This window comes from Azolla caroliniana, unplaced genomic scaffold, assembly GCF_043228905.1.
Source record: "Azolla caroliniana isolate FFs.n. ecotype wild unplaced genomic scaffold, voAzoCaro1.0.p SCAF_6, whole genome shotgun sequence".
Classification (NCBI taxonomy): domain Eukaryota; kingdom Viridiplantae; phylum Streptophyta; class Polypodiopsida; order Salviniales; family Salviniaceae; genus Azolla; species Azolla caroliniana.
Window position 1 is genome coordinate 9179695 of NW_028230441.1, and position 22482 is coordinate 9202176.

General features: G+C 35.2%; 1 protein-coding gene across 1 annotated transcript; it reads right to left on the reverse strand.

Annotated features, from left to right (window-relative positions):
- Positions 1–599: 599 nt before the first annotated feature.
- LOC147863011 (uncharacterized) lies at positions 600–20795 on the reverse strand. Its single transcript, XM_087320893.1, has 20 exons — positions 20719–20795; positions 17241–17475; positions 16088–16358; positions 14144–14242; positions 13866–14068; positions 13451–13713; positions 13158–13348; positions 12377–12553; positions 11393–11534; positions 9382–10028; positions 8667–8790; positions 7903–8252; positions 7678–7815; positions 6084–6266; positions 5853–5975; positions 5650–5771; positions 4170–4476; positions 2035–2319; positions 1849–1932; positions 600–1381 (listed from the first exon to the last, which is right to left on the reverse strand). The coding sequence occupies exons 1-20, from the start codon at positions 20774–20776 to the stop codon at positions 983–985; spliced, it is 4401 nt and encodes a 1466-aa protein (XP_087177019.1). The 5' UTR covers positions 20777–20795; the 3' UTR covers positions 600–982.
- Between the last annotated feature and the right edge of the window lie 1687 nt (positions 20796–22482).

Sequence of the window (22482 nt, forward strand, 5' to 3'; positions counted from 1 at the left end):
ATCTTTTAGTATGGAAGTGTGCAATTCAACTAATACAGGGTACACAATTATTCTATTGTTCAATATCTTTTTGGTGGCCAAACAGAACTATAGGATTTACTATCTCACTTGTTAAACTAAGCTGCAGTTTTCTTGCCTAAATGCTAGTCTTACAAAATTGATGAAGCATAGGTGGTACCATTTATTCTGCTCTATGCTTTTCAGATGTGATTATCTAGGATTACAAAAATGATCTTTTTTGAAATTTGTATCATGTTTTTAATTGAGCGAATATGTCATCTTTGCACAATCAAGGAGAAACGTTTGTTTTTGTAATGCTACATCTAATCCGTACATTCATTTTATGGAATCCTAAGTTGCATCTATTTGGCAAAGGAGAGGTTGAAAAGGATTGGTTGTGATGATGCTGGCCCATTGTTTCATTGAGCAAGAAACATTGTTTGTTTGGTGCCAGTTGTTTACAAAGAAAATGGTTTGATATATTTGGTTTGGGTTATAATGGCTGTGTATTAGTTTCCTTGTTTTCTTCATCTCTTCTACTTTTCCTACTTTTTTTAAATATTACAGAAGGTAGAAATTTAGATAAAAATACTTCCATGTTAAAAACAAAATGGTCTGCTTCCACTTCCATATTAAAAATAAACTGTGTTCCTCTGTGTGTTACATCTACAAATAATTTCCGAGTGTAATTCCTTATAGAGTAACATAGACCATTTTGACCTCACACATGGCTTGCTAATATACATTTCTTTCTTGCAACATTTGTACAAATGTTGTTCTCTGGGTCTTTTATCCTTTCTCTATGAATTTCCTTGGGGAGAGGGATATCTTGTAATCCTTTCAAATATTTTTGAATAACAACGCTATTATACATGGCAAGTTCCCAATGTGCATTATGTTTTAGACAAGGGTAAATTGCATTAAAACCCTATACTTTTCCACTTCATGTCTCACCTCAGCAGTAGTTATGAAACACCTTCCATCATAAATGGGACCAAGTCGGTTTCTCTCTGAATCTCTGCAATTTCTTCACGAGGGCAAGTGGCATAGAAACCTTATTATTCTCCCTTTCATGCCTCGTTTTAGCACGAGGAGTCGTCAATCGGCCAGTGTTACTCACGTTTACTAAATCTACAAAATCCAATGATGACCTGTGGATAGGCCCTTGAGACATTGTTTTTGGTATGCAAGACATTGCTTCAAAGTTGAACGGTTTAACTTTCAAGGCAACCTTCCCATGCAAACCTTGATAACAAGAAGTAACTGAGCTTGAAAACTGAGTTTCACTTTGATGGGGCACATCATTGCTGTCCTGTTGAATTAAATCATATATCTTATCATCTCCTCCATTCACATTTATCTCAGCATCTGCTAGGTCCTCCTGTAAAATATCGTGTGGAGAAACTGAACCCTATAAATATGTGGTCAATATGCAATCTACACTATCTTAGAAATCACTTCCAATGTGCATCATATCCTAGAAAATGTGCACTATATCAAAGTCTCATAAGAAAATCTGTATTTGCAAGCAATTAACAGATCACGAGCTTAATGATGAAAAAAGCATTGCTTTAGTCACATTTATTGAGATGAAACTGGATATGAGGCACATATTGAAGGATACATTATTTGCATTTTCTCCCCTTAGTAGAAGTACATTACAATTGTTAACACCAGGAAGCATGCAGACTGTGGTGAGGGGAAGCAAGGAGGAAAATGTAGGGGAAGGAAGAACTTGATGCTACGCTATCGTAGAATCCATGGTGTACAAACGAGAATCAATATGCTCATTTATCTATATTGATGTTAGGAATAATATGAATAACTTGATTGTTTTGCTGTCTGTACCTCAGTTATGACACAACCATCAAGAGTAGTCAATTGCAACAATTTGCTAATTACTGCACTTCTATACTGTGGATGCCGGCATATCTAGCAAAATAATAAAATAGAAATTATAATTTTTTAATAATCAGGAATCAAAATAGATAAAACACAGGAATGCAATGAGAGATCTTCAAATCGATAACTCACTGGGTTCTCCAGCAATGAGAGATCTTCGAGCATGTTAAGAGTGGCCAATTCTTTAATTACTTGAAGTCCTCCTAGACGATCTGATTTTATGTAATTTGATGAAAGGTTTAATGTCTTCAGGGAGGTAAGTTGCCACATATGCTGCACAGATTTTATTGCATTATCACTCAAATACAGCTCCTCTAGGCTGGGAAGATTTTCAAATGATCCGGATTCAATTTCCTTGATGCAATTGTGATCCAGGTAGAGTTTTTGCAAAAAGAGAAGGCCATTCAATCCATCGATCTAAAATGTGAAATTACCATAACAATCAATCATAATCTTTTCGAATCAGGATGCTGAAAGAAAGAAAGAGAAATTAAGGACACCAAATTATATTAACAAGCTGACAGTTACCACAAAATAGAAAAGATTTTGATCCTGTATAACAGAATCTAGTAAAAAATATAGCCAAGGTTTATACTAGCAGATGCAAGTTCACACATTGAAAACACTTTAGTATACATATTCAATGCATAATCGTGCTACATCATCTCTTCCATTTAAGGATCTATAATTAGATGAATGGGAGAGGTCTTTATCTCTACATACGATGTTTCGGACATCTTCACAGATGATGGAATCTTGAGAATCCCTAACAAATGAGAATATTGAAGTCAGGCAATGGATGTACCAAAGATTGCAGCATAAAACTTCACCGTCAATCTGGATTGGTCATGGTCAGAATAAATTATTGTGGCTCATTCTTGGACACAGCAATATGGCTGTCAAACAACATGGAGATTTCTTAATGCCAAAGTGGATTCCTTCACTTGAAATGTGGTCAGTCCATTTGAATTGAAGAGCCTACACTGAACATAACGACTTTCCACCCCATGCATGTGAGGAAATGACATTGTCACATTAAAGAATTTAAGGAAAGTGGTTACACATCAGCAGAAACTGGGTGAATCTCATCTTAGACACATCCTCGAAGCTCTCAATCATTTAATTCATCAACGGTGCAGGGCTGTATCCTATCCATATCCATAGAGAGTGAACAACTGGATGAACCAACTAAAAATTGGGAATCCTCACAGAAAAACAAAGAAGGTAAGCTCCATTGCATAAATTTAATATGATACAACAGGAGTTGCATGTTGAAACAATGGAAACTTCAGAAAACACCTAAAAAGCATGATACATTTACGGCTAGCTTGTCAATCCAAATATAAAGAAAACGATCAGTTCACCTCTCACTTATAACTGAAACTAGCTGTACAGCTGCAGAAAACAGCACTAGGTACATACCTTCATCCTCTTTGGAGTTTTATATGCATCATATTCTTGCTGTATATAGAGATATTTGGTTCTCCTTAGCAGCAGATAAACTCTACTATTGTATATAGACATATTTGGTTTTCCTTAGCAGCAGATAAACTCTACTATTTCTTACTTTATGTTATTTTTGCACATCTCATATGCCCAAACTTGTGTATGGCCCAAAGTTAAGCAATGGATTTTAGATAAACGGTTCGGGTTAGGTTCGGTTCGGTTCTAAAACTCGGGTTTAACGGTTTGGTTTTTGGTTAACTTTTTGTTTACCTTAATATTTTTAATTTAATGGTTTAATTAATGATTTTTTATTAATTTAATTAATTTAACTTAAATGTTTATTTAATTTAATGGTTCAATTAAAGTTTCTTTTATTGATATAATAAATTTAACTAAAATGCGTATTTAATTTAATGTATTTTTGTTTATTTAGATGTTTAATTAGTTTGACTTAAATGGTTAGGTTTAAATTTTTTATTAAATGGTTCGGTTTGGTTTTAACTTTTCCCTAAATGGTTTGGTTTACTTTTTCTTAAATGGTTTGGTTTAAATACTTGAGAGTTTATAAGTGGCTTGGTTTGGTTTTTGTTTTATATAAACGGTTCGGTTCGGTTCGGTTTCTTTGCCTTGAAACCAAACCGTGCCCATTGCTACATATGGGTTCCATGGAAGTATATTTCTTCTTAGCAGCAGATAAACTCTACTATTTCTTACTTCATGTTAATTTTTGCACATCTCATCTGACCAAGCTTGTGTCAGTATGGGTTCTTATTTTTTATGAATGAAAATTCTGTGACTTCAACAAAATATTTTCAATGTACCTTAGTTATGGCATTACTCTTCAGGGATAGTAGCTTGAGGTTTGGGAAATACTGTTGAAGACCCAAGCACATGATGTTTGTGATTGAATTACTGTCCAGATGTAGAACTTCAAGCTTATTCAAGCAAAGTTTTTCCCCAAAGTTTGGCATTACTGGGATGGGATCATTCGGAGCATTCATCTTGTTGTCATGAGAAACCAATCCAGAAGACAAGACATGAACTTCTCTATTGATATCCTCTTCAAGCAATGCTCCATCTTTAATACAATTATTTTGAAGAAGCAACCTTTTAAGATTCTGTAGTAATCTGAGACAGTGTAACAATCTGTCTTATAATACGTACACTAGGATTTTGTAGTAATATGAGACCGTGTAAAATGTATTATTTCAATATTCATGAAGCAAGTTCAACTCTAAAAGAACATATAAAAAGGTATATCACTATCAATAGTTGTATATCATAATAATAAGAGTTCAATCGAGAAAATAAGTACCCATGTATAAAATATTAGGTTTCCCCTACGTGAAATATGAGATACATGCCTACATGCTATTGTGCACGACCCCTTTCTTTATTCTAATGAAAAAAGAGCTAAAGCTTCAACTTCCTCATGCTTAGCCACGAATGTTTTACAACTACTTGACTTTGACGTAGAACAATGATCAGAGATGCTTAGAGCTCTTCCTTGTAAGAGATAAGGAGACATAGAGAGGGGCCTTCAATGGCGAGATTTCACTTTCTATCCACCTAGACGGAGAGATAACTTTGACAAATTCTTCTGCACAGATAATAGTAGGGACGTTCTTCACAACCTACAAGCAAACATCCTTGCGCAAGCTGATTCACCACTCAGTGGATTACAAATAGAGCCATTTCCCTTTGTTTTTTACGCAATGCAACTGAAACCATGAATCCGATGTGCATATCTTTACAAGATCAAAGCCATCATAAGATAGCCCCAAGGACATTTCCATATTGGGTCAGCTAGTGATGAATATGTCTTTCTATATGCTTTCCTTTTGTCTTTCTTTCATAATCCAGATATTCAGATTTACATTAAGAATTAATGCATTTTAAAAGTATATTAAATAGAACAGAAATAGTTTTATATTTACTTTCTAAGTTCTAATTTCATTTCTTTTTCCTTTTCGTACTAATAGCTATGGAGTCTATGAACCATGCGCTGCAACAAAACTTTGAAAGTAATTAATTGATACTTCCAACTGCTCAAAACTGTTAGTGTCATCAGCCAACTTTACCTATGACGCCATAAGTGTTCTAGTTTCTGACCAGATCTGGAATTCTAATTTGCTTCAAAGCATATGTCATTGTCAAACAGTGTAAAAGATCATAGAATAGCACTGGAAAAATGACATTTATACTATAATTTGGTGAAATTGTTTGGAAATAATATTCGTATTTCATACGTCAAAACCAAGTGTTGGAAATAATATCAAAATTTTGCATGAAATAACTTACTTAAGAGATTTGATAGAAGACAAAGAGTTGTTACTCAAATCAAGTTCTTCTAATCCAAGTAAACTGTCGCTTTCAAACACTTTGCCACAATTCCTTAAGCCTTTTCCAGAGAGATTTAATGTCTACAGGAAGAACATCTTGTTTACAATTTTGATATATATTAAATGTATACACAGAATAGATTTAAAATATATATTCTGTACCTTAAGATTCTCAAAGGCACAATTTCCCAGGAAATCTAGGAGCATGTCTTTGGTTAAGCGACCATTGTGCCTTTCTTGTGCTTCAGCAAGCTCATTGCTATCTATAACCCTGCTATCCAATACCTGCAGAGCTTAAAAAACGATAGCTTCAGAAACCTATGAATTCTACCATGCATCAAACTTCTTACTAGGATTCAAAATCTAACACTGTTCCTTTTATTGTCCTGTTACCTTCAACTTTCTAAGTGTAAAAATAGCAAAACTTCTATAATCCAGGTCCTCACAAAGTGGATTGCCAGATAAATCAAGGACCATCAGTTTCGGCAAAACGCGGATGTGAGAGAATTCACAACCATCTCGCAATAGGTTGTGTGCCGCATAAAGTTCTAGCAAAGCTGTTAAATTACTGAGACCCTGTTTAAAAGATTACGAAATTCAGATTTAAGCTAAAATTGAAAATTTTCAGCAAAGACAAAGAGGTGAGTAATCCAAAGTTAGAATATATATTGGGCTCTAGATAATTGTGGACTAGTTGTATTTCATAATTCTTTAGGAAAATCTATTCCTGACGCTGAAGAGCACCATCAGTGTGGTGCAGACTTGTTTCTGTAGGTTCAGAGATTAGCACTGCGATGCTAGGACTTCCATCGATTCGCAATTTTTCTGGCATATGTTGAGATCTTTTGAAGGAAAATTTGAGTCATTTTAAGATCATTCTTTGTTTTTTTAACAGGAATATCTGATTTTTTACTCAAGACTCAAGAGTATGGAATGTCTGTGTATACCATTCGCTAAATGAACAGTGTACCTTCAGCAGTTTTACTAATTTATTTATATTATTCTGATTTTATTTTTTCTCAAGATAATCTGCATTTGCCATTTTGGCCTCTTAAAATACATTAATGTATCTTCCTTTTTTTCTGATGAAAAACAGCTGCCGCTTAATTTTTAAAATTGAATAGCTCATCAACCAACACATACTTTCCTTGGTGACATATTTGCTGGTGAAGATGACCTATCTTCTCATATCTGATGGAGGAGGATTTTACGGCAAGTGTTAGATTAGGGCGGCGAAAATATTGAGGAATCCATTACTTCCATCAGACTAGTCATAGACAGGTATGACTTGAACCACTTCACTTGACACGATGTTGCATGTTTAGTTAGGGCTATAACGTCCAGAAATCTTAACAATAACCTGAGAAAATGTGTTAAAGAGATAATAGTGTCTGCTACAGCAGCCATAGAGACTTTCTCTTTCCAGTACTTGCCATTTGTATAGGTGAAAACTAGCTATCATGTATTCCTAGTGTTGCAAAACCTTTAGCAGATCCAACCATGGAGGTGTGGATCTACAGAGTATCTAAGGTTTCCAAGAAAATTTCAACACTCTAACCTCTGGAATAAAGATAAAGCCACCAAGCAGTTGATTGTACTCCTCATCAATTCCATTGCCATCAATTAATATGGAGATTCCACAATTTTTATGCTTCATTATCTGCTTGATTTTTGTTTGTTTGCATACCAATATAGCCTTTGATTGTTCATGACTATTTGCGACATATATCGAAACATATCTATAGGAAAAATATTTAGCTGCATCTAACAATGCACAACCCATCGTGGCAGTGGCAAATAGCCATTATATAAAAATCGGGAATCTCTACAATCATCCATCAAGATCAAGCAGTAGTATGTTTCGTATTAAGTTTATCTTTTTTAATGGTCCATTTTCAAAAGAATAGACTCTTCAAGCAACGACCTGCAAGGAAATGCCAGATGTATCACGGGTAGAAAATTTTCACATCAGAAGGAAATTATAGACCTGTAAAGACTCAATCTTGTTTCTTTCTATTGAAAGTTGACTCAATCCACTAAAGCAATGCAGCTGAAGACATGAAGTCATCTCATTTCTTCCAAGATCTAATTTCCATAGCATTGGTAGCTGCATTGATTCTTTAACCTAAGAAAACCATTGAGTCAGGAAAAACATAAATACAAGAAGAAGCACGTCTCATTGATGCTTGTCGAAGGATATCATTTCATTCACCTGCTTGATGCAATTATCTTCTAAGATTAACTCCTCTAGCAGTATGCTTCTATCAAGCCCTTCAAGAACAGAGATTTTATTTCCTGAGAGGATGAGTTTACGGATATTTGGCAATTTTTCAAAGCATGTCATGGACTTCAAATTTTGATGCTCAAGGTACAACTCTTCAACATCAGCATCATAAGGATTCCCAGCTGAATCCAGGATAAACTGAGTTTGCAGAATCTCTGTACGTTGATCTTGTTTATTGTACAAATATTGGTGCGAACCCTCATTGTTTGTGGTAGAGGCTTTTTTCTCATGTTGGGAAACATTTTCCACTCTTTTTTTCTTACCATTTTGGGAAGTTCCTAACCCAAACAGAAGAATGATCAATAAAAATAAGTCCGTTAAAACATGGAGAACATGTTTTTTCGGTAAACTTTAATTCCTAATGTAAAATATAGGCAATTATATTCTCATGGGCTTAAACATAAGATTCACCCAAATGCATAGACCACATGAACAAACCCACCCATGTGAATGCAGATGCTTAAAATATCCCTGCAAATTCTTCAGGATCTTAAAATAACTCAACTAGAGTTGATACTGGTTTTCCAGATTTCCTACAAAACTGTAGTTATTGTTATAAAGCTTTCAGAAGAAAACAAGATATATTAACATCTCTATAAGATCAAAATGACCTAGGTCTCCCTGAACTCCTGTATTTCATGTTTATTAAAAAGACCTCCACAGTTATAGAAGAAAAATAAGAAAGAAATTACCAGAGTCTACAGGCACACAGTCAAATTCAGTCAAATAAAGGAAAGAATTAAGCACTGTATCTCTATAACTACGTGATTCTTCAATAGGATTTCCAAGCAGGTTCAAATGCAAGAGCTGTGGCACCTACATGAAAAATTATATATTAAATTGAGAGAAACCTTCAAGTAGACTAATTGAACATAATGAAAATCGCACACGAAAATATATTTGAAATATTTAATAGTTTGCAGCCTATAATCCCGTTATTATTATTATTTTGGATGAATAAGCTTATATCAATTGTGTATCAAATGTTGCTTATACTAACTGGGTATAATAGGCATCATGGGCTATAATAAAACTGGATAAGAACTAGCGCACAATGAAAAACCTACAACAAACCTAACACCCAAATGTAGGCACAACTAAAAGATAATTCTCAATACAATATCATTATATACACCTCCCATAGTTGGGTTCATCTGAGTATAGAGAAATTAGCAGTTTATAGTTCTCTACAATGCCACTTTCTAATGATGAAAAAGAAAAAATCAAGAACTCAACTCCATGTTAAAACAGAACAAGATGAACCTATCAAAATCTCGTGAAGCAAAATAAATTTCGGTCCTTTCACAAGAGTATTTCTGATCATTAACGAACATAATCCATCATATTACAGGAATCAATTTTCTTTAAAAGGAATTAGCAAAACATTCCTTAGTTGCCTTGACCTACTTGATGGACCAAAATTTGAAGATCATCCACGGCACAAATTTGATTTCCAGCCAGATCCAATGTTTTTAACTGCTTCAGATGAATAAATCCATTAATTTGTCTCAAAAGGTTATAGCTCATGTCCAGAATTTCCAACTCTTTAAGCTCCTGAAATTCTCCTCCTATTTGTGAAATCTTGTTGAAGGACAATATGAGAACTTTGAGCTTGCACAGTAATTTCAAGGGTCCAAGCTCATGAATATTACTATTGTGTAAATTCAGATGCGTGACATTGAGAAATTCACATTTTGGGTTTTTTGGGGGACTCTGTTTAGAAGTACAATGAACCTCTTTTATATCATTGCTATGATGATGGACTTTAAATGAGTGTTTTCCATCTATAAAGATGTCCATTCGTGCCATGAGCTTACTGGTCGGGAGAACAAATTTTCCTTTTAACAGAGAGGTATCTTCTTTTTCTTTTGAGCAGGGACTAGAAGAAGGCTCATTTGCAGGAAGATATTCATACTCTACCAAATATTCTGGAACCAACATGGACGAGTCAAATATATACCAAGATCTTTGTGTAGGATCAGATGGATGAATTCTATATACGGAGTCTGCATCAGGATATGAAGATTTACTAAAATTGACGAATTCATCGCTAACTGCAAGGGAATAACACAAAGTTAGCCCACAATAAATTGATATTTTCCTTAAGCAAAAGGATTTTTTATCAATGCAAAGAATATTTCACACTCTAGACATAAAATGAAATGAAGTAAAATGCAGGGTATAAACAAGTTCCTGAGAGCAGACACATCAACCTCCAAAATTTCTTGCATGTTCTTTACACTTGATTAAGATGGCATATAAACATCAATACATGTTTCAAGAATAAAACATGCCGAGGGATGAACATAAAATCACTTGTTTGGCATAGTAAGATAATGTTCAATCATGATAGCCCTATTGCTACAAGCTACCATAAACCATCAATTTGTGAAAAGCGCCACAGTAACATGCTTTTCTTCAAAACTTCTTGATTATAGAAATGCGTATTTCAGGTTTCTTGATAGCACATTAGTCAATAGAAAGTGTTCCTCATTTATCCATTAGTGTCATCTGCCTTCACATTTGTATCCCTTCCCATTTGTATCCTTTCTGATGAATCCACGATCATCTTACAGCACAGTCTAGGCAATGAGTGGGGCAGTTTATAATTTATCACATGGGAACCATAAATTATTCATTTACAATTCATGCTACTGCACTAAAATAACTCAGTGATGTACTGTTCATACATAGGTTTTGGCAAAACCTTAAAACATCTGGATGTTTAAATCCATAAAAATGATTTTTCTGTGATTTTTATAGAAACATTCAAACCATCACAATATTCTTTAGCTCTGTCTCTCGTTCTCATGCTGCCAGTCAATCATGGGCTACACAAATACGATCTCGAACACAACATTTGAAAGGGTTTACAATATTTCAGGCAACAGCAATTTGTCGTGCAGATCATCCCCATCTAGACCATGACCCCATCACACTTGTCATTCACAAATAAAGGCCATTATCACTCAACACCAAAGCTACTTCCCTTGCTTTGGAGACTACTCCATCTTGGATTGGCCCATGCTGAAGATTTTCTGAAGGCCGAAGTTTCAGTCCATCTACCTTCAAACAAGATCCTCTCTTACCTTTGGAAGTTCCACTAATTCATTCATATTTATTTTGGTTTGTCGTTCTCCAAGATGAGAGAACCTTCTCATTGGCCATTCTCGCCTCTTGAATATTTTAATATATATTTCTTTCTTATACAGACAGCTACCATTCACATTTTCGTTCAACCATTTTGAATCAAAACAGGAAATAGGTGAATTAACGATAATCATTTTGTAAACAATGAAGGACAATGAAGTAGTTGATGAATCTCTCGGTTAAAAACTTTTGCTGTAAAGCCACCCCCCTCCATTTAAAGGAGGGAAAAGTAGTCATGGTTCCTATTGAATGCTAAAGAGCCACTTACAATAGGAAAATTGCTGAGTGGTAGTAGGATTGTTACCATGCTGATCTTGAACAGATACTCCAAGGTTTGCCTTCACAATAAGAACCCAGCCTGTCACTTTCATCTTTGAGAAGTTAGACCGTTGTGATTGATCATATATTACCTGCAATACATTCAGGTTGATTCATTTAATTTCTAAGTTGCAAAACTGTTTAGTGTTTAATAAATCAATTGAAGGATGAAAACATGAGGTCATATCCAAGCATTAATCACATGACATGGACCAACATTTTAAAAATCATTCAAATCATTGCAAAATAGAAAACGGGATAATCACAGACATCCCAGAAAGCCAGGATGGGTAGAATCAGAAGAACTCATTTCCAGACTGTTGTCTCTTTTCATTGCTTTGACACTAGTGAAACTGATGCACAACCACAGTAACCAGTTGGTACATCCGTGTTCTGTCTTTCTTTGGACACAAATAGCACTTATATTCACGTTTCTTAAATTGCTCATAATAAGCTGCATAATAAATATCAAGACAAATTTTGATGCTCTGGCTTACAAAAATGCTTAAGACTTTAGTATTGTATGCAGCAACACACATTCTCGTTTCTCATCCACCACCCCCACATCAGACCCATGGGATGACCTCATTGGTGCAGATTAAATATGATATCTACATCGCCTTTGTCCTCAATCATCTCTCTTTACAAAAGCCTCTTGAATTCCTTCTTTCTGCTACTGGTAAAGTCACTAGTATGATTACTATACTGAAAAAACTTGAGTCAATCATCCACATCTGATCTTTAGATTCTGTACATGTTGATTAGTATGAGCTTTGTGTTTCTAGATGGTCTCTGAGTATTACATTCTGCCTAAATGACTGGGTACTAATTTTGGCATAAAAATGGATGAACTTATTCGTAACATGATGCAGTATTGCATTATCCTCATATAACCAAAAAATAAAACGATAATCGAAAAACCATCTTCGATCACCTGCAATCTACAGATATCCGCTAAGCCAATAGAATTTGAAAGAAGGATAGGAATATGAGGATCCGATTTGCTTTTCGAGGAATGAAATGGAAAACCTTCCTCTACAATCCACTGCAATTCCCCTGATCCTTGAAATGTTTCACCATAGAGCAAATACTCAATATGCTTGTTCTCTTCCTGTATGAACCAATGCACATAAAATTACAGTTTAAGTGCATCTCAAAGTACTCATAATTCATCAATAATACAACTAAATACCCAAAATCAAAGCATGATTTTCCGAGAAATATTTAACAACTCATAGAATGGCATCCCTTATGGAGCAAAATATCACATAAAAGCCTTCAATGCAAACATTTGAATGGTCCTTTCTGTTGATGCTACAGCAAATACATTTGTGCCTTATAGAGATGAATGATTGGTTATACAGGAAAAAACACTTAGTTTGAATGATGTTTTATTCTGGAAATAAGGATAGCAGTATCACATAAATATGAACCCTCCTTAATGTACTGATTCTTCCTACTGATAAGAATTTAGAAAATGGTTTCATGTAGAACAATGTTTTAGAAAATCATGGCTATAGCACCTCTAGCAATAAAGTAAGTTAGTTTAGAAGGGAGAGCCAGCTGTTCATTCCTATTGCAAAATCAGCATCAATATTTTAATGATCAACTTTTTGAACTTAATCAAGGTATATATTTGACGTAAGAGATACTCTATAAAATTTAACATATGCTTAAAGGTTTTGCGATGAACAAGGAAAATGTATACGGCTAACCTTTCTTTCAGTTTCCCTCTCAAAACGGTCCTGTAGAAATCTATTGTGAACTCTAGAAACTTTACAGGCTCGTATACCAATAATTCCAAATGGAGCAAAATCATCAGCAGAGAATCTTGATGTCACCAGTTCAATGCAGTTCTTGTACCATGTCCGATCCATACTCCCAGCCTCCATCCGAATGTTACCACCTACAACCACAAAGGTATAGCTTTATTTTTCAGACTTTGTTGTCATTTGTTCTTAGACAAGAACACCAGACCAGAATTGCAAAAAGCAGGATGCAAATATACCGGTATCTAGTTCAACCATTACCCAATGAATCCAAAGATCAATGCTTTCTTGTTCTTTAGATTTATTTTCATGTGCTTCCTTCCTCAAGCTGTCCATCTGTTTTATAATGGAGAATAGCTGAATGTCTAGAGACTTCACCTTCTCTTCAAACGTCCAGTAACCATCTGAGCTCCTTTTCTTCTGGCCATCTGGACCATGTTCAAAATATCTGAAAAATTCCTTCTCTAAGTCCTTTCTTGACTTTGAAAGTTCAGAAAATTTCCTGTCAGAAATAGTTTCAGATTGGTATTTATCAAATGTTATGATCACACTACAAATAATAATAATATTTCTCTCTATCACTGATAACTTAAATGCCTTCCAAATTCCACATATTAATACAATTTAATTATTTAATAATTATTAAACGGTTACCTTTTCAAGACACTAATTTGCTTAAACTCCTTCAGCGATGATGTATTAAGAATGTCATTCCTGCGATGTCTCAGTGACTTTATGCACATGTTATAATAAACTCGCTTCCTTGTATATGTTGTTTTTGCTGCTTGCCTATCCTCCTCAGTAATGGGCTCTGCATCTAAAACACATAAGCCTGATAATCGAAAGAGAACATATGTCTGCATGGGTTAAGAAAGAAGCATTAGGATTTCCTCTAAGAAAATAATATATCCCTCAAAAGCAAGACCACAAACCTGATAATTATGAAGAAAATATATTGGGCTTTTACCCCACATATAATCTAAAAATCGCAGATCTTTAAGCAATTTCAGCTTTGTCAATTTGGCGATCTCCTAGAGCATTAGACACTGGTTTGGTAAAGTCAGAGAAGTTGTAATCCATTCAGAGAGCAATAGGCAGATTCCATTTAAATTTCTGAAGAAAATCCACCTTTTAAATAACCATTTAAATTGTATACGTAACAGGTAGAATTTTATTACTAAACTAATATTCCTGGTTTTCAAATATTAAAGCTTGCTATACGTATTACTTTATGTTTTCCTACATAACAGGTTGGCAAAGATGGAAAGTTGGTGGCGCATAATCAGGATCCAATCGCATTTGTTTGAAGATATTTATCACCATTTTGTCGTGCAAGAAGAGGAAATAATGTTATAGCATGCAATAGAAGATACACATTTCTCGTCTAATGCAGGTGAATGCTGAAAGGTACAGATGACCTGTTATCCTCATCACTTTCGTGTCCTGATATTTGCAAATCATTTCCCCATCAAATGCAACTCACATTCTGAACACATGACAAATTTGAGCATGAGAAACTCCCATCAGGATAACCAACACCTTATGAATGTTACCTCTAGGTATGTGTAGGATTGTGTGTATGCTACCTTGACCTCTCCGACTAAGAATTTTTATTCTGCTCGCATTACCCATGCTTGAGATCATTTTAAAATCTCTGAAGGACCCATATTGGCCTATGAGATTTGACAAAGATTATAATTATTGATATGTAAACTCTTGAATGTGAATAATAAAACGGAAGCTTTCATGCTAAGGCTAAATCTGTAAAGGACCGTATTCGCCGATGAGACTTGACAAAGATTACAATTGTTGATATGCAAACTCATGAATGTGAATAACAGAAGAGAAGATTTCATGCTAAGGGTATTGACTGCTAACTCTTGATGCTGGTTTTGGCACTTAATGACAAAGTGGACAGGTGGCATGAATAAGTTGAATAGCATTCAGTTTCTTTACAGAATCGAGACTTAATAAATTTTTGACATTCCAGGCTTGTTTTCAGGAGTTTGTGAGAAAAACAGAAATGGTGTTTCCAGAAATTGGGGTGTTTCTTGCAAGTTATCTATCTGAGATACGATATTTCTCGATCATCACCTTAGATTCTATATACAAGTTACACTACCTGGAGATAAGAATGAATGGCGGATAGTTATTAGTGTTCACGTCAAGTTTAGGACAATGATGTGCTAATGATGTTTGGATACACTCTTACTTAAGTTTCTTAAGTTTAGGACTATGACGTCTTAATGATGTCACTGTAATATTTATTTTATTTTGATTTGTTGTTCTCAAAGACAAGACAACACTTAAGATGTTATCTCTTGTTTGGTCTTATATGCCATTTTGGCCTCTTAAAAGACATTAATATATCTTTCTTTCTGCCACAAAATGTCCTTGTGAGATAGGAGAATACCATCCCCCTATTTCCTGACTTTACTGCATTAAATCCTTTACTTTCCTGAAGATGATCCTAGGGTAGATTTACTTTGTGAAGAGTAAGCTAGATCTTCAGTGATGAACACTCCCAATCATATTTTTATATGTACACATGTCTCTCATATCATTCCTAGTACTGAGTCTCATCAGTTCTTGATCGGTATCTTTTACTTTTTACTTGACATTGGTACACCAACACTAGATCCAAACCATGAAAGTAGTCACAGGGGGTTTGAATTTAAGTTATATAAATGTAATCTCTTCCTTGCTATTGCTTGAACATCTTTCACGTGGTATACAGTTTTTACATAGTAAGATCTTAGACAGGAAAAAGTAATGGTATTCAATGTAAAAATAGTTAACTTTGATATTCCAGTGTCAATTACATATTTATCATTGAGCGAAAAGATATAATGGTATTTAATGTAAAAGTGATTGACCTTGAATGACCCTATATTCGTTGCAGCTACATTGAGCTTCTCCAATGACTTCAAATGTGAGATGTCCCCAAGCTTGCTAATAGGATTTTTGGCTAAATTTAACTCTTTCAGCTGTACACACTCTTTGAGCCCTTCAATTTGATGTATCTCATTGTTGGCTAACCAAAGTACTTTAAGATCTCTAAGGTGAGAAACATTCTTGATGTATCGTATCTTGTTACTATGCAGGTAAAGCTCAACAAGCCTTGTACAATTCTGAAGTCCATCAATCCTATGATTTGCCTCAATATTTTGCCTCATATCAGGTCAGTTAAGAACCAAAACTTCAATAAATAAAATCAAGTGTATTCATTATTAGAATTGGGATATCTTTTATCAGAACATAAGGTCACATACATATACATGCATACAAGACCAAAGAAAGAAAGAAAGATTCCACTCCCTAATGACACAATGGGCAGATTCTTTTTCCTAGAGGTGCGTGTGCATATCTTCCTACATCAATCTCTAACTCATATGAAAATGTCCGCAGTTGTCCTATCACATTCACCTTACACAGCACCTGCGACATATTTACACCTCAATCTCTAGCTGATATGAAGAGGTCCACAGCTGCCCTATCACACTCACAGTACACAGCACACACAATAGATGTATACGCATATAAGAGAACCTCGTGATGAATCCATCCTATGATGTGTGTAAAAGAATGCGTCAGCTAACAAATAAACGAGAACTTGCCAAGAGAACCGACCACATGAGGACAATGTGAAAAGAAACGCAATAAACAAAGTTTGTTTCTACAACAAAGCTCATGTGACATTTTAGTCTTTTTTATAGATAGTTGCCAACAAGTTGAGAGCTCAACAGAAATGGATACTTAATGCATGCATAGTCAGTAAAGCATTACAACTTACATATAGAATTCATAATTAAAATGTGACCATTCCCACAAAAGGATCATGTAGCTATTACGATCATTTTCCACATTGAGTATCTCCATGACAATGTAAAAATAGGAATAACCTCAGGCTTGATCCCCATAGATACTTTAGGAATCAGATATAGATAACTATGAAATGACACAAACATGACACACTGGATAGAGTATCACTGAAATGACACAAACGTGACACACTGGATAGAGTATCACCTGTCAATGACATTCTCATTCAGACGTAAGATATGTAAGCATGGGCAGTTGTGAAGTCCCTCAATTGATGGAATATTCTGGTGAATCAGTGAAAGGGAGACCAGATTTGGAAAAAAAGACATACAGCATATTTGAGGAATTCCTTGCATAAACATTTCTATTTTTGTAATTGTCTCAGGAGCACATATCAATTGCTCTTCAGTGATATCATTATATTCACAAATTTCTTGAAGATCTGGAGAAATGTGAAGGCAATAAAGATAATTAATAATTAAAGAACTGCATAATTTGTTTTATAAATCACTTATGTATGACCAAAAAATATCCTCCCAAAAACTATATTGAAAAATATAGAAAGAAGAATGAGCCAGAGGATTCCTATTGCATTCCTGATTACATCATTTATTTTTCAATCAGATATTCTTTTCATATATCATCCAACTAGAAAGCAATGATTCCATAGCAAGTTTATAAAAATTCCAGAAGATTCTGAGGGCATTCATGATTGAGTTATTTATTTTACAAATATTGATCTTCCCATATGACATTATTTACTATACTTCATAACCAAGGTAGTAAGAAATCGTTTCAGTAAAAATTTCCAGAACAAGTAATTTGACTAATCCATATTCATGATTATATCATTTAAAGATATTATGTGTTTCTAATAGTATTTTAGCCAACACACATCGGGAAAAAGACGAATCTATGGTTTACGTGAAAAATGAAATATTTCTTTCACAAGTAACAATGACATTTACTATTATAAGTATATTTGGAAACACAGCTGATGAGAGCATACGGCAGGACAAGGAAAATATATCCACATTAAATGATGGGTCCCATTGGACTAAGATCTGGAGTGACATATTTCTTTCGCAAGCAACAATGACATTTTACTATTATAAGTATATTTGGAAACACAGCTGTTGAGAGCATAAGGCAGGACAAGGAAAATATATTCACGTAAAATAATGGGTTCCATTGGACTAAGATCTGGAGGCAGTGAGTCAAGAACATGTTACTCAGATAAATCAAGCCTATCATGAAAGAACAGCAACAATATGGACTGCAAAAGTTGAAACCAGTGCTAAATATAGGTCGTATATTTAGAGACCCTCTGTAATGGCTGACATTCAAACCTTCTGGGTCATCTAGGCAAGGATCCTCTCCCTATTGGTTCCCCCACTTCTTCTTTTATAATTTTCTTCTTCTTCCTCGTTCACGCTATTTTTAGAAGCTTTTTATCTCCTATTTTTAGCTAAGACCCAACGACCTTCTAATCGTCATATCTCCCTCCTTAGAGCTCCGAATTTAGTGATTTAAAACGCTATAGATAGCTCTCTTTACAAGCTTTCTAACCCCTATTTAAACATAATATTTGGGTGAAAAACGGAGTTATGACTATTCCTTTTTTACTATTTTTTATGGTTCGCTTTTTCTCTTTTTACTTTTCTTTTGGTCTCTTACTTTTACTTTTGACTTCTTCCTAAGGTCTTGGTTCGTGTTCTTAGCCTCCAAATGTGAATTATCCATACTTTATATTCTTCTAATGTTCAATGGCTTAGCTTCTTAAAACACTTTCACAATATGCATTATACATCTCTTCTTTAGGGGAATTGAAGCCCAACTACTTTTCAAGACACACCCTTCGCTCTAATGTTGTTTTGACATACCCGTTATAATGATTACAGCCCTCAAAATATGACGCCACTAATTATAGTAATCCACAATGACTAGAAGCTATTTTTCATGAATCCTGTAATTGATTTCCACAACTTCAAACTTTCAAGAACGAAATCCAATCAGAAGTAGTTGCTCATCATCTTTGGTTAGTGATATGGCAAACTCAAATTCCCAAGTCCAAAAACAAGGTGCATCATCTTCGAGGATGAAGGGCGTAGTCAAATCAATATGAGCCAAAATGAGTGTAGATGCAAATGCTCATTGTGGGGAAGTTTCAAAGTCCCAAGACCAAAACCATAGGTTTGAAGATGAAGGGCTTGGTCAATCAACATGAACCAAAATGGGTGCATATGCAATTGCTTTGAGGAAGTTTTTCCTCGTGATCAATTGTCGCCACAAGTTAATAAAGCCGAATCAAATTGGTGGACCAATTTAGATAGCTCCTCGTATTGGTGTGCCTTTTCAACACTCATGTGTTGCAAAACTCGTAGCAGCCTCTAATTGTCTTGCTCTAGTGCCAATCAAGCTCTAACAAGACACACAATATTGGTGTGCCTTTTCAACACTCGTGTTGCAAAACTTGTAGACGCCATTAGCTATGAACTGTTTGACATTGCCCATGCAATGCCATCTTCTCTGATTTCTAGAGTTCTACGAAGCAAGTAAAAATAAAATAATTACTGTCGTAAAATAGAACAAACTAAAACCTTGTGTTAACATACTCTTCTCATGAAATAATGCTACATACCAACAATATATGCTTAATGGATGACATTGGGACATAATGTGATAGAACATCCTACCCTCTCAAGTTGATAGATATGCACGAATACCTCTAGAAGAAAGAATTTTTCCAATTGTGTCATCAAGGAGTGGATCTGAAGAATAATATGTTTGTCATTGTAGTGTTTTTCTATGAAATAAGAGGGAGACACCATTTCCTTTTAAACAAGGCTTTGGCCTACTATGCAAAGTAATCAAATATGAGGGCCAACGGTTCTTGGGACTTTTCTTGCTAGAACTCAAGAGAAACATGCAAAAGTTGTTGAAGGACAACAGTACAGCCATACGAGCTCATCAACAAAGAACAATCATAACTTTCTTTACCCACATCACTCCTACTAATGTTATAAGTCAATCAAGAGCTACACAAGTGCGCTACCAACGAACATGGGTTTAGTGAAAAGGGTTTTATAATAGATCGGGCAATAGCAATGTGTCGTGCACATAGGATCCGGCCTCACGGACCACGATCTCACCACCCTTGTCATTGATAGCTAAAGGACATTATCTCCAGCCATCACAGGTGTTTCTGTCTCTTTAGAGATCTCTCTATTCTGGATCTAATTATGCTAGAGATCTTTCAAAGACAAAAATAGCAGCCTATCTGACTACAGAATCTTACATGTATAGATAACAGGATTCTTTAGTCACTTTTCTCTTTATTTACTTTTTTAATTAGTTATATTTACTTTGGTTTGTTTTTCTCAAAGACAAAACAACATTTTAAGACGTAATCTCTTGTTTGGTCACATAGGCCATTCTGGCCTGTTATAAGACATTAACATATTTTTCTTGGTTTCTCCGACTTCGATCCTCGCCATGGGTGCAGCCCCATTCCATAGATCGTAATGCTGATTTGTGGCCGTTAATAACATATCTCACTCTCTCAAATAAGAATTCACAAAACCACCCGTAATACGCAAAAGACCTGATCTCTATCCCACTCTCTATGAAAGCAAAAACAGAGAAAAGAAGATCCGAAGAAAGAACAAGACATAGGCATATTTACCTTGCAACTCGAGAGGGGAGACGAGAGAGAGCATCTCCGTCAGCGTTCCCATCGTCATCGTCAGAGAAACGTCTTCCGAAGACGCCTGCCAGACCTCGCTCTACAGTTAAGTCGTTGGTTAAATGGAATGTGTGCGTAACAATTATTCCGAAGTCCCAAGTGTGTTCACAAAAAAATGACTTGAAAAGGAGCGATACGAGTCCGACCCCATTATTCATTGAATTCCATCATTTATGTACATACATACTATGAGAAACTCTGCGAAGACCGCCTCTCGAACACAATATTACATATCGGAGTTGCAATCACATATCATTGATGAACGATTTTCTCCATTCGTTGGCATCCTTCCTCGATCAAGCAATTCTTGTAATAAGATCCAATATTTTGTCTTCTAGGATTGGTTCACATAGAGGTATATATATATATTCCTGAGTTGATTTCATTGTACCAGCACTCTCTTGACCCGAGCGATCGGGTCATGAAGATAGAAGACTACTGAGAATTTGTTCACTACATGGTTCTATTTCCTCACACAAGTTTGTGTGATAGTACAAACGAAATTCCAGTTTTGTGAGACAGGATTGGAGATATAAATGTCTTAAGGGACTGTTGTTGGTTAATTGATGTTATTCCTCACGTCATTGTTGTAATACAAACAATTTCTCAAACGTGGAGATCGCTTCACATGTTTACAAAGGAACAGCTTTACTTGTTATTCCTCAAATGATCAGATCATGCAAATTTGATTCTCTGCTAGTGAGATATTGGGGATTGATGAATTATTTGGATATCCTATAATCATGAATGAAGTCTTCAATCGATTAAGTTTGTGTTCTTTACGTTGGTTTATCCAATCAATTAAGTTTACCCGATCCTTGCATGTTGCCTAAGGTTACTAAACATTCCATTAGTTACCTTTTTATATAATCTTTTGCTAGTTTTGAGCTCAATTTTGTCCATGTAGTGTTGTATATTTGAACACTCTTTGATAGGTTTTGACCTTGTCTTAGAATTTCTTGTGTGTAACATAAATAATGGATAGATAGGGGTTAATCTTGTACTAATAGCTTGTACCTCGTGATTTTGATTTAAAATTAAATAAGAATATTCTCGTAGTATAAATACTACACAAGTTGAGTTAGTAGTTATTATAGTGCCATGAAAGCTCATTTAACCCCAATAAGAGTGCATGGCTAATGAAAGAGGTCAAAATCGTTGATAAAAGGGTGACAACTTTGGGATACTAAATGCGAGTTCTCAAAGATAAATATATTGGCCGAAAACCATATTGGCCATATGAGCATGCATGTAATATAAAGTAATCATTTCATCTTGTAATTTTCAACATTAGTCAATTGGGGCCTATACTAAGCTTCATTCTAGTCATGGATGGATCACCCATGCTTAGGTTTATAAGTAGTGATAAATACCCCATATAACACTTACTTCCCACCATTGAGGGTTGTCCACGTTGATTCATAATGAGTTATGGAAAACATTGATTCATAATAGGAGCATCCTCTGGAGTCCACGACTTGGTGGGCATTGGAATGCACATTAATCATGGCTATTTTGTATGGACTTAAAGCTTATGAAATCTAATCGGTTGGCTGATCACACATGTATGTCGGTGATGAAGGCGTGGAGTATGCTTCGTGGGCATCTAAGTCGGATAGGTCCAAGTACTAATGTTGAATGGTTGCACCAACCCCTATCGTGGAACGAGGCCTTAAAGTCAACGAAGGGAAAGATGCTTGAACA

Excerpts from the sequence above, each read along its gene's own strand:
- LOC147863011 (XM_087320893.1), bottom strand. The coding sequence starts at position 20,776 with ATGACGATGGGAACGCTGACGGAGATGCTCTCTCTCGTCTCCCCTCTC. Across the intron at positions 16,359-17,240 it reads AATGAGAATGTCATTGACAG|GATTGATGGACTTCAGAATT; the intron begins GTGATACTCTAT and ends GGCAAATCATAG. Across the intron at positions 2,320-4,169 it reads AGAGTAATGCCATAACTAAG|ATCGATGGATTGAATGGCCT; the intron begins GTACATTGAAAA and ends TTCACATTTTAG.